Source organism: Salvelinus namaycush, chromosome 3 (assembly GCF_016432855.1).
Source record: "Salvelinus namaycush isolate Seneca chromosome 3, SaNama_1.0, whole genome shotgun sequence".
NCBI lineage: Eukaryota > Metazoa > Chordata > Actinopteri > Salmoniformes > Salmonidae > Salvelinus > Salvelinus namaycush.
In genome coordinates, this window is record NC_052309.1 from 1,180,693 (window position 1) to 1,193,284 (window position 12,592).

General features: G+C 46.4%; 1 protein-coding gene across 2 annotated transcripts in view; it reads left to right on the plus strand.

The window, feature by feature from the left end:
• Nucleotides 1–12,592, plus strand: part of LOC120044834 (vasorin-like) — a 50,030-nt gene that overhangs the window by 36,967 nt on the left and 471 nt on the right. For both annotated transcript variants that reach the window (XM_038989512.1, XM_038989511.1), the window contains one exon: nucleotides 8,352–12,592. This exon is cut by the window's right edge and continues 471 nt beyond it. In XM_038989512.1, coding sequence (XP_038845440.1) covers nucleotides 8,387–10,465 — 2,079 coding nt within the window. In that variant the 5' untranslated portion in view covers nucleotides 8,352–8,386 and the 3' untranslated portion in view covers nucleotides 10,466–12,592. The remainder of the gene's footprint in view (nucleotides 1–8,351) is intronic.

Here is a 12,592-nt window from a genome sequence, read left to right on the forward strand (position 1 = left end):
AAAGCTAAGTTAGTACTTTTTACACTGTTGGCAGAAGTTAAGAGGTATTTCTCACAGAGTTAGCAGGTGTTGGCTGTTGATAGCTGTTAGTGAGTTAGCTGCTGGCTACTTTGTTAACCTGACCCAATGGCACAATACTAAAGCTACTTTATTGGTATTTGGCTGTATAACAATACATCTCTGCCCAGCCTTGGCTTTAACATGTAATGACTTGGAACATAACACTGGGAATGTGTAGCTCAGGGAATGGATCCGAGATATTACCACTACACATCTCTTCTTTAACGTAATCCGCTATCAAGGAACTACAGGGGAAAAAAACATTTTCATATCAAGGGTTATGATTTCCAGGAAGAGTGGAATGAGAAAAGAGAGGTATGCTGAAAGAGGAGGAAAATACATACCACAGTGGTGGCGTGATGTGAAGGGATGATACTGGGCTAGAAATTAACTTTCATGGCCTGTGTGTCCCCCCCCCCGCCTTCCTCTTTCCCCTGCCTCCCAGCCCTTACATCTCCACTCCAACTCTTGACATTCGAGGCCGTGTTTATCAGTAAAGAAAATGTACAATGGAAATAAAGAACAGTAAAAGAGAACAGGGAAAACAGATGTCAGATATGCAGTGGAAGTGGACTCGGTGGCTCCGCTTCAACAGTAATATCTACTTGGCACAAGCCCTGTGCATTTCTGGTAGTTTTATACGGCCGCAACTAAAACCGGCTTTTGGAGGAAAAGATCGCATGGCTGCCAGTGAATTAATGAAACGCCAGCCGCAAGAATGCAAAAAACCTGCTCTGTTTCCTTCTGCAAAGTTCATCATATGTCATGGCCATCATCAGTGGGGTTCAGGCATTATAACAGTTATTACACACAGGCACATACAGCTTGTGTTGCCTGCTGAGAGTAGGAGCTAGAACGAGAGAGAACAGAGATAGAGTGAGGGATAAAGGTGAAGATGATGATGGTTCATTCATCGTTAGAGAGACAAGGAAGCAGAGCCAACTTTTCGGACAGATAAACTTGGATAAAAGATTTCCAGACTCTGGGAACAACGTGGCAATGGCACACAACCAAACAACCAGATTATTCTTCAATGTGACGCAGAAGCAACTAGACTAAGTTGAATAAATTCAATCAGTAATTAACTATAACAGCGTGATTAGCTATAAGATAATCTTGTTGTGGGCCGGCGGCTACAGTATGACCTAATGCAGGACGTGATAATGTGTCTCTCTGCAGGCAAAAGACTCCTATATCAAAGAGTCAGCAGAGAGAGAGAGAGAGACCTTGAGAATGACTGGCAATGTTTGGAGAAAGTGGAAGGGTAAGGGCGGAAGTTACCGTAACCATGGTGGCACTATCTCCGTAGCTCAGGGTTGTGTTTTCAGATGGGAGAGTGTGATATCTGCCTCACAATGTTGCTACAAGGTTGCAGCAAAGTTGTGCATTGGCTGAATGGGTGGGTCAGTGCTACAAGTGAGTAACGATAGACAGCGAGGCAGAAAGGAAGAGAGAGATAGAAAGGAAAATGAATATGGGAAAGTTTCAGTCATTGTCTGGGACGTTTTTAGTGTTGTACCCTTTCAACCCCTCAAGCAACTCAGAACAGTGTTCTCTGGGAGTATTATGGGTAGATTTGTCAGGACAAACCCTACTATACAAGAAGAATCCAGGTAGTACCCAAAACAGCAACCAGTACCATTAAAACGCCGCTTAAGAAAGTCCCTTAAGTGAACAATTTCAACCTGAAGGTGTCTACAATTTCAACCTGAAGGTGTCTACAATTTCAACCTGAAGGTGTCTACGATTTCCACTCACACAGCGAGCAGCCCCCACCCACAATCAACTTAAATCATGACATTTTTCTAAATGTTGAAAACTGCTTTCCAAATAAAAGCAGAATTAAAGAGAAAGTGGAAACACTGCAGGTGGAGAAAAGGAATAGTTGAATATAAATCAGATGACTGTGTCTGCGTGGCTCATGTTTAAAGGGAGAGAAAATAATACCGTCGCAGTCTCCCCTGCAGTGTCCAATAAAACTAAGCTTGGCGTATTTCACCCCGACGTGAACTGCGGATATTAAACCCCCCACACTGTCCTTTTACGCCCAGAGAGAGAGAGAGAGAGAGAGAGAAAGGGAGGTAGGGAGAGAAAGAGAGAAGTAGGGAGAGAGAGAAGGGGAGGACAGAAGGAAGGAAGAAAGATTGAAAATCTTTATTTTACTCTCTCCTCGCTCAAGGCCACTAACCCGTGCGATTAATCCTCGGAACGAAGGATGATAAACGTCTTCAATGACTCACTTGAGCGGCTCGTCTTCCCTTTATATGCCATCCATTCCCCCCTCTTTCTTTCCTCCCTTCCCTCGATCTCTTTCAACTCAAGTCTAAGTTATGTGATCTTACAGGTGTCCCGTCTCGGGCCTGAATATGCTGGGTCTCAAGTGAATCCGGGGTGTAAATTACTTGACTTGCCCATCTGACACTATCCTCTCTTTGGATACAAAAGCACCTCTCTCAGCATCTCTGAGTTTCTACTGTATTTCTCAGACGTGTTTAGTAAGGAGCGTTGGCCAAAGTTTTGAGTAATGACAACATTCTAATGTTAGGTGATTTATACTGAACGTTTGTCAGGAAAGCAGCTCCAGGATATCGATAAGGACACAAGTTTAGAGCACCGCAAGCTAAATCACACACAGATGCATGCACACATGCACTATATGGTATATCACATAATTCCAGTCACAGACAGAGACTTGGTACAGTTGTAAAAGTGGAGAAATGAGAGGGAAACAAGGAGCAGTTTGTACTGCAGCATTAAGACACTGTTTTACACTGAGACACAGAATCACACACACTCGCTCTCATGTCAATCCTCCAGATCAAATGTTTTTTGTTACAGTTATTAACAGTAGGTATAAGAAAACCGTTAACAGTAGGTATAATAAGAAAGTTAAACAGCAGGTAGAAAACCGTTAACAGCAGGTATAAAACCGTTAACAGCAGGGATAAAACCGTTAACAGCAGGGATAAAACAGTTAACAGCAGGGATAAAACAGTTAACAGCAGGGATAAAACCGTTAACAGCAGGGATAAAACCGTTAACAGCAGGGATAAAACAGTTAACAGCAGGTATAAAACTGTTAACAGCAGGTATAAAACTGTTAACAGCAGGTATAAAACAGTTAACAGCAGGGATAAAACCGTTAACAGCAGGGATAAAACCATTAACAGCAGGTATAAAACCGTTAACAGCAGGTATAAAACAGTTAACAGCAGGTAGAAAACAGTTAACAGCAGATATAAAACAGTTAACAGCAGGTATAAAACCGTTAACAGCAGGTATAAAACAGTTAACAGCAGGTATAAAACAGTTAACAGCAGGTATAAAACAGTTAACAGCAGGTATAAAACAGTTAACAGCAGGTATAAAACAGTTAACAGCAGGTATAAAACAGTTAACAGCAGGGATAAAACCGTTAACAGCAGGTAGAAACAGTTAACAGCAGGTAGAAACAGTTAACAGCAGGTAGAAACAGTTAACAGCAGGTAGAAACAGTTAACAGCAGGTATGAAAAACAGTTAACAGCAGGTATAAAACAGTTAACAGCAGGGATAAAACCGTTAACAGCAGGTAGAAACAGTTAACAGCAGGTATAAAACAGTTAACAGCAGGTAGAAACAGTTAACAGCAGGTAGAAACAGTTAACAGCAGGTATGAAAAACAGTTAACAGCAGGTAGAAACAGTTAACAGCAGGTATGAAAAACAGTTAACAGCAGGTAGAAACAGTTAACAGCAGGTAGAAACAGTTAACAGCAGGTAGAAACAGTTAACAGCAGGTAGAAACAGTTAACAGCAGGTAGAAACAGTTAACAGCAGGTAGAAACAGTTAACAGCAGGTAGAAACAGTTAACAGCAGGTATGAAAAACAGTTAACAGCAGGTAGAAAACAGTTAACAGCAGGTAGAAAACAGTTAACAGCAGGTAGAAAACAGTTAACAGCAGGTAGAAACAGTTAACAGCAGGTATAAAACAGTTAACAGCAGGTATGAAAAACAGTTAACAGCAGGTAGAAAACAGTTAACAGCAGGTATAAAACAGTTAACAGCAGGTATGAAAAACAGTTAACAGCAGGTATGAAAAACAGTTAACAGCAGGTATGAAAAACAGTTAACAGCAGGTATGAAAAACAGTTAACAGCAGGTATGAAAAACAGTTAACAGCAGGTAGAAAACAGTTAACAGCAGGTAGAAAACAGTTAACAGCAGGTAGAAAACAGTTAACAGCAGGTATAAAACAGTTAACAGCAGGTATGAAAAACAGTTAACAGCAGGTATGAAAAACAGTTAACAGCAGGTATGAAAAACAGTTAACAGCAGGTAGAAAACAGTTAACAGCAGGTATAAAACAGTTAACAGCAGGTAGAAAACAGTTAACAGCAGGTATAAAACAGTTAACAGCAGGGATAAAACAGTTAACAGCAGGTAGAAACAGTTAACAGCAGGTATAAAACAGTTAACAGCAGGTATGAAAAACAGTTAACAGCAGGTATAAAACAGTTAACAGCAGGTAGAAACAGTTAACAGCAGGTATAAAACAGTTAACAGCAGGTATAAAACAGTTAACAGCAGGTATAAAACAGTTAACAGCAGGTAGAAACAGTTAACAGCAGGTAGAAAACAGTTAACAGCAGGTAGAAAACAGTTAACAGCAGGTAGAAAACAGTTAACAGCAGGTAGAAAACAGTTAACAGCAGGTATGAAAAACAGTTAACAGCAGGTATGAAAAACAGTTAACAGCAGGTAGAAACAGTTAACAGCAGGTATGAAAAACAGTTAACAGCAGGTAGAAACAGTTAACAGCAGGTATGAAAAACAGTTAACAGCAGGTAGAAACAGTTAACAGCAGGTTGAAAACAGTTAACAGCAGGTATGAAAAACAGTTAACAGCAGGTAGAAAACAGTTAACAGCAGGTATAAAACAGTTAACAGCAGGTAGAAAACAGTTAACAGCAGGGATAAAACAGTTAACAGCAGGGATAAAACAGTTAACAGCAGGTATAAAACAGTTAACAGCAGGTATAAAACAGTTAACAGCAGGTATAAAACAGTTAACAGCAGATATAAAACCTTTAACACCAGGTAAACTCCAGTAAACTCCAAATACAGTATAAAACCGTTAACAGCAGGTATAAAACCACTAACAGCAGTTAGAAAACAGTTAACAGCAGTTAGAAAACAGTTAACATGAGGTAGAAAACAGTTAACAGCAGGTAGAAAACAGTTAACAGCAGGTAGAAAACAGTTAACAGCAGGTATAAAAGGTGCAGTGAAATGCTAACACGCTAGCTCCCTCAACAATGCAGTACAATATCCATATCAATAATAATAGAAAAGTTGAATCTAAAATAATAAGTCATAGAGGAAGATAGTTCCCATAGTAATAAAACAGATCTAATAAGATATACAGTACAGATGATGAATGTGTAATGATTAAGCAGAACTGTGTTCCAAATGTAAAGTGGGTAGTGTCTTTACGCAGTTGAATAGAAGTATCAAATCCAACAGCAGTGTTGACTTTGTGTGTGCATGTGTGTGTTTGTGTGTGTGTGTGTGTGTTGGTGTGTAGTTGTGTGCAAGGGTTGGACGTGTGGAGAGTCAGTGTAAACAGCCTCTAAGGTGCAGGTCTGAGCAGGTAAACAGCTAGGGTTTGCTGTTCAACAGTCTGATGGCCTGGTGGTAGAAGCGGGCTCGGAGCCTGTTGGTCCGAGACCCGATACCATTTGCCAGATGGTAACAGTCCGTGGCTGGGGTGACTGGAGTTCTTGACAGGCTTCATGGCCTTCCTCATACATCGTAATCTGAACAATTTGTGTGTGTGTGTTCGTGCGTGTGTCTGTAATGTGGTTTCACAGGCTAAAGAGTTTGTCGTAAACATGGAGAAAATGGTTAAATGTGCTTCCTGTTCAACCACAGTGTGCGAAGAACTGTAAATGGTAGTGGTGGACTGTCCAGACCCTGAGAGAGAGACAGACACAGAGAGAGACACAGACAAGCACAGAGAGACAGATACAGACACAGAAAGAGAGACAGACAGACACAGGCAGGCACAGAGAGACAGACAGACAGAGACAGAGACACACATACATGTATTTACCAGTCCACAGCACCAAGTACTACCAGGACCTATAGCAAGGTTTATGTTAATGAAGCAGCTACCAAACCTGCTACCACAGTAACTAACAATCTGCTCTAGGAAAACACCATCCAGGATCCACATCCATTCTTCAGTGTCTGATACAATACTATCGAGTTCAAGTCACCTTGGTCAGACTGTGGCTACAGTAAATAGATAGAGAGTAGCAAAGGGAACTTTCTTTCCCCCGAGTCCAGTGGAAAATTACTCAAAGCCCTGAGGTCACTGCTGAACTACGGCCCATTGTTTGAAGAGCCCTGTGTCAAGAGACCACGTCTTTGATCCTTCATGTGTGCTCAGTCTAGACGACGATAATAACCCCACATATTGTGCTAACCACATGAAAAAAGAGAAACTAATACATCATAAAGATCTATACAGATTTGTGACGCATTATACAGATATGAAGGGTAGTTATAGTACAGAATTACTGTATATCTCAAATTAGCACTATACCTCTATGTCCAACACCTCTAGGCTGTCTATGTCCTACACCTCTAGGCTGTCTCTATGTCCTACACCTCTAGGCTGTCTCTATGTCCTACACCTCCAGGCCGTCTCTATGTCCTACACCTCTAGGTTGTCTCTATGTCCTACACCTCCAGGCTGTCTCTATGTCCTACACCTCCAGGCTGTCTCTATGTCCTACACCTCTAGGCTGTCTCTATGTCCTACACCTCTAGGCTGTCTCTATGTCCTACACCTCTAGGCTGTCTCTATGTCCTACACCTCTAGGCTGTCTCTATGTCCTACACCTCTAGGCTGTCTCTATGTCCTACACCTCTAGGCTGTCTCTATGTCCTACACCTCTAGGCTGTCTCTATGTCCTACACCTCTAGGCTGTCTCTATGTCCTACACCTCTAGGCTGTCTCTATGTCCTACACCTCTAGGCTGTCTCTATGTCCTACACCTCTAGGCTGTCTCTATGTCCTACACCTCTAGGCTGTCTCTATGTCCTACACCTCTAGGCTGTCTCTATGTCCTACACCTCTAGGCTGTCTCTATGTTCAACACCTCCAGGCTGTCTCTATGTCCTACACCTCTAGGCTGTCTCTATGTCCTACACCTCTAGGCTGTCTCTATGTCCTACACCTCTAGGCTGTCTCTATGTCCTACACCTCTAGGTTGTCTCTATGTCCTACACCTCTAGGCCGTCTCTATGTCCTACACCTCTAGGCCGTCTCTATGTCCTACACCTCTAGGCCGTCTCTATGTCCTACACCTCTAGGCCGTCTCTATGTCCTACACCTCTAGGCCGTCTCTATGTCCTACACCTCTAGGCCGTCTCTATGTCCTACACCTCTAGGCCGTCTCTATGTCCTACACCTCTAGGCCGTCTCTATGTCCTACACCTCTAGGCCGTCTCTATGTCCTACACCTCTAGGCCGTCTCTATGTCCTACACCTCTAGGCTGTCTCTATGTCCTACACCTCTAGGCTGTCTCTATGTCCTACACCTCTAGGCTGTCTCTATGTCCTACACCTCTAGGCTGTCTCTATGTCCTACACCTCTAGGTTGTCTCTATGTCCTACACCTCTAGGCCATCTCTATGTCCTACACCTCTAGGCCGTCTCTATGTCCTACACCTCTAGGCCGTCTCTATGTCCTACACCTCTAGGCTGTCTCTATGTCCTACACCTCTAGGCTGTCTCTATGTCCTACACCTCTAGGCTGTCTCTATGTCCTACACCTCTAGGCCGTCTCTATGTCCTACACCTCTAGGCCGTCTCTATGTCCTACACCTCTAGGCTGTCTCTATGTCCTACACCTCTAGGCTGTCTCTATGTCCTACACCTCTAGGCTGTCTCTATGTCCTACACCTCTAGGCTGTCTCTATGTCCTACACCTCTAGGCTGTCTCTATGTCCTACACCTCTAGGCCGTCTCTATGTCCTACACCTCTAGGCTGTCTCTATGTCCTACACCTCTAGGCTGTCTCTATGTCCTACACCTCTAGACTGTCTCTATGTCCTACACCTCTAGGCTGTCTCTATGTTCAACACCTCTAGGTTGCCTTCCTTTCCCATGTCCTTCACAGTTTCCAGCAAGACATGACAAAGATAAGACTTGTCTCGGTCTGTGTATTCTATTACTCAATGGCCCTGCGTTTAAAGCATCTCTTTCTATAGCTGACCTTGTCCTTGATCTGTCCTTTCAGGCTGAGAGAGGAGAGAGAGTGACTCCAGTGCCACCATGAAGGCCTTCTTCCTCCCTCCGCTGACGCCCTTCCTCCTTCTCCTCTTACTCCGGCTCCCCGGCAGGACTCTGGCCAGCGACTGTCCCCAGGACTGCACCTGTTCCACCCCAGAATCCATCTTCTGTTTCCAGCGCCGCTCTGCCACCATGCCCCACGGCGTCCCGGAACCCACCAAGAACCTCTACCTCTTCGCCAACGGCATCGAGACCCTGGTGGAGGAAGACTTTGTGGGGATGGAGAGCCTGGAGATGCTGGATCTGAGTCAGAACAAAGTCACGGTACTGCCCGACCGGGTGTTTGAGCCTCTGACTTCCCTGAGGAACTTGGACCTCTCAGCCAACCAGATCACCCATCTGTCAGAGGAGACCTTTGCAGGCATGGCCCTACTGGAGAGGCTGTACCTCTACAGCAACCACATCCGGACTATACACCCTGCCGCCTTCCACGGCCTGGAGCAGCTGCTGGAGCTCAAGCTGCAGGGAAACCAGCTCACCTCGCTCCCCGCCCTAGCCATGCCCAGACTGCTGCTTCTGGACCTCCGCTTCAACACCCTCCCATCCCTGGGGTCAGCCGACCTCCAGATGCCCAACCTGGAGTCTCTGAAGCTGGCCGGCCTGGGCCTCGAAAGCCTGAACGAGGACCTGATGGCCAGCCTGGGGAACCTCCATGAACTGGACATCTCTGGCAACGAGCTGGGCTCCTTCCCCCTGGCGCTGAGGGAGGCCCGGGGCCTGATCTACCTGAGCCTGGCCGGGAACCCCATGGGCCCACTGAAGCTGGAGGACCTGAAGAACCTGAGTGAGCTCCAGGAGCTGGACATCAGCAACCTGAGTCTGCAGGGCTTGCCCGACGGGTTCGCACAGCTTTTCCCTCACCTGACTAAGCTAACGGTGGCCGAGAACCCTTTCAACTGCCTGTGCACCCTGGCCTGGTTCCCCGGGTGGCTCAGGAACCAGGGGGTGACTCTGGGCAGGACGGAGGAGACCCGCTGCCACTTCCCTCCCCTCAACGCTGGGAAGGTGCTGGAGAGGCTGGAGCACAGGGAGTTTGGCTGCCCCACCACCACTACTGTCACCGCTAGCACAGTCAGAACCAGCACCACCATGCCCCCTCCGGTCATCACCCTGCCTAGCACCTCCCCAGCCATCCCTGCACCCGGGCCCAGTGAGGAGGACAACTCAACTGGGACAAACAGCCAGCCCCCGCTCCCCGTCCCTTCCTCTCCCACCAGCAGCAGCCAAGACCCAGAGGTGGACTTCTTCTGCCCCTCCCAGACCTGCTTGAATGGGGGCACCTGTCGGCTGGACGGGCAAGGCCATCTGGAGTGCACCTGCCCTCGTGGCTTCTACGGCACCTATTGCGAGAACCGCCACCACTCCCACCCCCCTCCCGATCAGGACCACAATCACAACAACAATGACATTTCCGCGGCAACTGTCACCGCCGACGCCCCCGACATCAGCTCGCGCCTGGTGACCAGCTCCTCCATCCTGCTGGACCTGCACCGCTACATCAAGGTCCGGCCCTACATCCGCGGCATCCGTCTGACATACCGCAACCTGTCGGGGCCCGACCGGCGTCCCATGCAGCTCAGCGTGCCCGCTTCCTACCCAGAGTACACCCTGAGGGGGCTGCGGCCCAACTCCACATACACGGTGTGCGCCAGCCCGCTGGGCGACCTCAGCGGTGGGGACAGCGTCTGCACGGAGGCCCACACAGCGGCCCAGCAGCACACTGCCACAGGGAGGCAGGTGGAGGACAAGAGGCTGACTACCATGCTGGTGCCGGCTCTGGCCATCCTGCTGCTCCTAGTCCTGGTTGCAGCCGCCGTGGGGGTGGTGTGCTACATAAGGAGGAAACGGGCCAAGGGCCACCTGGATCTGGAGTGTGAGCCAGCCCAGCTGGAGCTGGAGGGAGTCAAGGCTGGTTCCAACATTGGAGGGGCGATGCCCCAAAAGCAGCCGGAGCCGGCTGTGGTTCAAAATGGCGGCCTGGAGTACGAGGTGCTGCTAATACAGGATCATTGCACGCCGAACAACAACATGGCTCTCTCTCATAAGCCCTCTTATTTCTGACGCCCATCTCTGTTGCTACTCAGACCCAGAGGGTAAGACTAAGTACCTCTAGCTACTCCTTCCCTCACGGACTAGACACCAGCAAGAGTTGTTGGTGACAGTGGAGGAGAAAGAGAGAGGACCGGCCAGCCATGGGTCAGCAATTGAGAAACGGAACAAATACTTAACTGTGCAGACATTAAAATATGTTTGAAAGGATTATTTGAAAATAAGGAAGCCTTTTAAAGTGCCTTTATTCTTATTTCCACACCTCCTGCTTTGTTTCTACAATCACATTGCTGGACTGGCGCCCCGCGGCTCACTACTGAGTGCGCCCACTCTCCACAGCAGGTCAAAGGTCAAGCGAGGCTGGGCCAGGCAGAGAGACATCAGGGTCATAGTGACCTATTCCCTGCTGTGTCTACTCTAAAATGGGGTCTGCACTGAAACGGGGTTGTCTTGCTGTGCACCCCTTGTGATAACTGAACTATGTAAAAAGAGTATAAGCAATTATTTTGCTCCGTAGCACCTCAGCACTACCCCAGTGGTGCTTGCTGTGAATGACATCCCAGTCACCAAATGAAGAGAACTTTTTTCAGTAATTGAAAAGCAAGGTGCCTGACATTTATCATGCTTTGTTTCGGCTCAATTGCTTAGTGAAATTGTCATTTTTTTGTTGTGTTTGTAAATGTTTTTATACTCTTGCTGTTGTTTTTCTCTAAGTACGTGACTGTTACCACCCTTCCACTCCCCCTAACTGCTTGTGATTTAACAGACAGATTAAAATCTTTGAAGATTAAAACTCGTTTGTACCAGCAAAGTCAATCAAAGGCTTTACCCTACGAATGTCAGACAGTCTAAGCAGCTGTAAGTCTGGGCAGACTTACTAAATCCCCTCTCCATTCTCTGGCCCTCAACCCCATCCCCTACCCCCCGCCCCCTGCACAAAAAGCACCGATAAACAGTTTCAGTTGGCTGAAACACTAACATTTGTTTCTGTGCTGCAGCGAACTTCAAACATCCCCTGAGCCTGCCTCAGATCAACCACACACACATGATTACCACAGAGAGGAGAAGGGAAATAAACAGTTCATTTCTAAAGGCTTAATTCATTGTTGTTGTCCCCAAGAGGGAACACAGTTATTTCAGTAAACCGCAATTCACAAGAACGCACTTGTTAGCCTAGCCTAGCCTAGCCTAGCCTCAGAGATAGATGCTTGTTAGCCTAGCCTAGCCTAGCCTCAGAGATAGATGCTTGTTAGCCTAGCCTAGCCTAGCCTCAGAGATAGATGCTTGTGGATTTCCCTCAGGCAGAATTAGCCTCTATGGTGCTTTGTTGTGCACCATTAACTGGTCTTTGGAAAAAGAGGGTCCCCCGTCTTGCTCACTTGCAGCCAAGCAGACTATGAAAAGTCCAAGCGTAGCATATAGTTTGAAGGTTTTATATGGGCTCTGTCTGGGACGAGGGACATTGAGGACTAGTATTTGGAAAGAAGTTGTACACCAAACTAGAATATGCTGAAACACCAGTGTTGAGATTCAAATCTCAGAATGTGAAAACAGTCTAAGTAACTTGTATGTGTCTGGCGCTAACCTGCCTGCGCCCGATGAGGATCTCAGTGCCGACTACAGTATGAAGATCTCTGTCGGTAAACAGCTCAGTGATAATGTGACAGCATGTCCCGTCTTGTGCACAGAGCAGCAGACATCAAGTCACTGTCATGCTTCAGTAGTACTGTATCCCCCACTAAACACACACACACACACATATATGTACACACCTGTATTTTGTATAGTTTTTAGCCAGTAGTTCTGTTAGTAGCATTCACGAGACAAAAGTGGTCCCTGCGTATTATGTCGCATATATGCAGATATGTGCCCCACGTAATTTATCTTTCTCGTTCTGCTGTGTGTGCATCTAGCTAGCTGTCGCTCAAATGGCAAGGGGCTAAAGCTCATTGGCTAGAACTTAAATTGCTAGGGGGAAAATGTAGAGAAAATGGCACAGCACAGCTTCGAGAAAAAGTTCATTTTAAACTAGGCATTAAATGGCTTATTGAGGTAAGACAGTAATTCTGTGAATAGAGTATGCATTTTTGAACTACACATTGACACATCCAGCCCAAAGTGGGAGGTTTAACAAATACT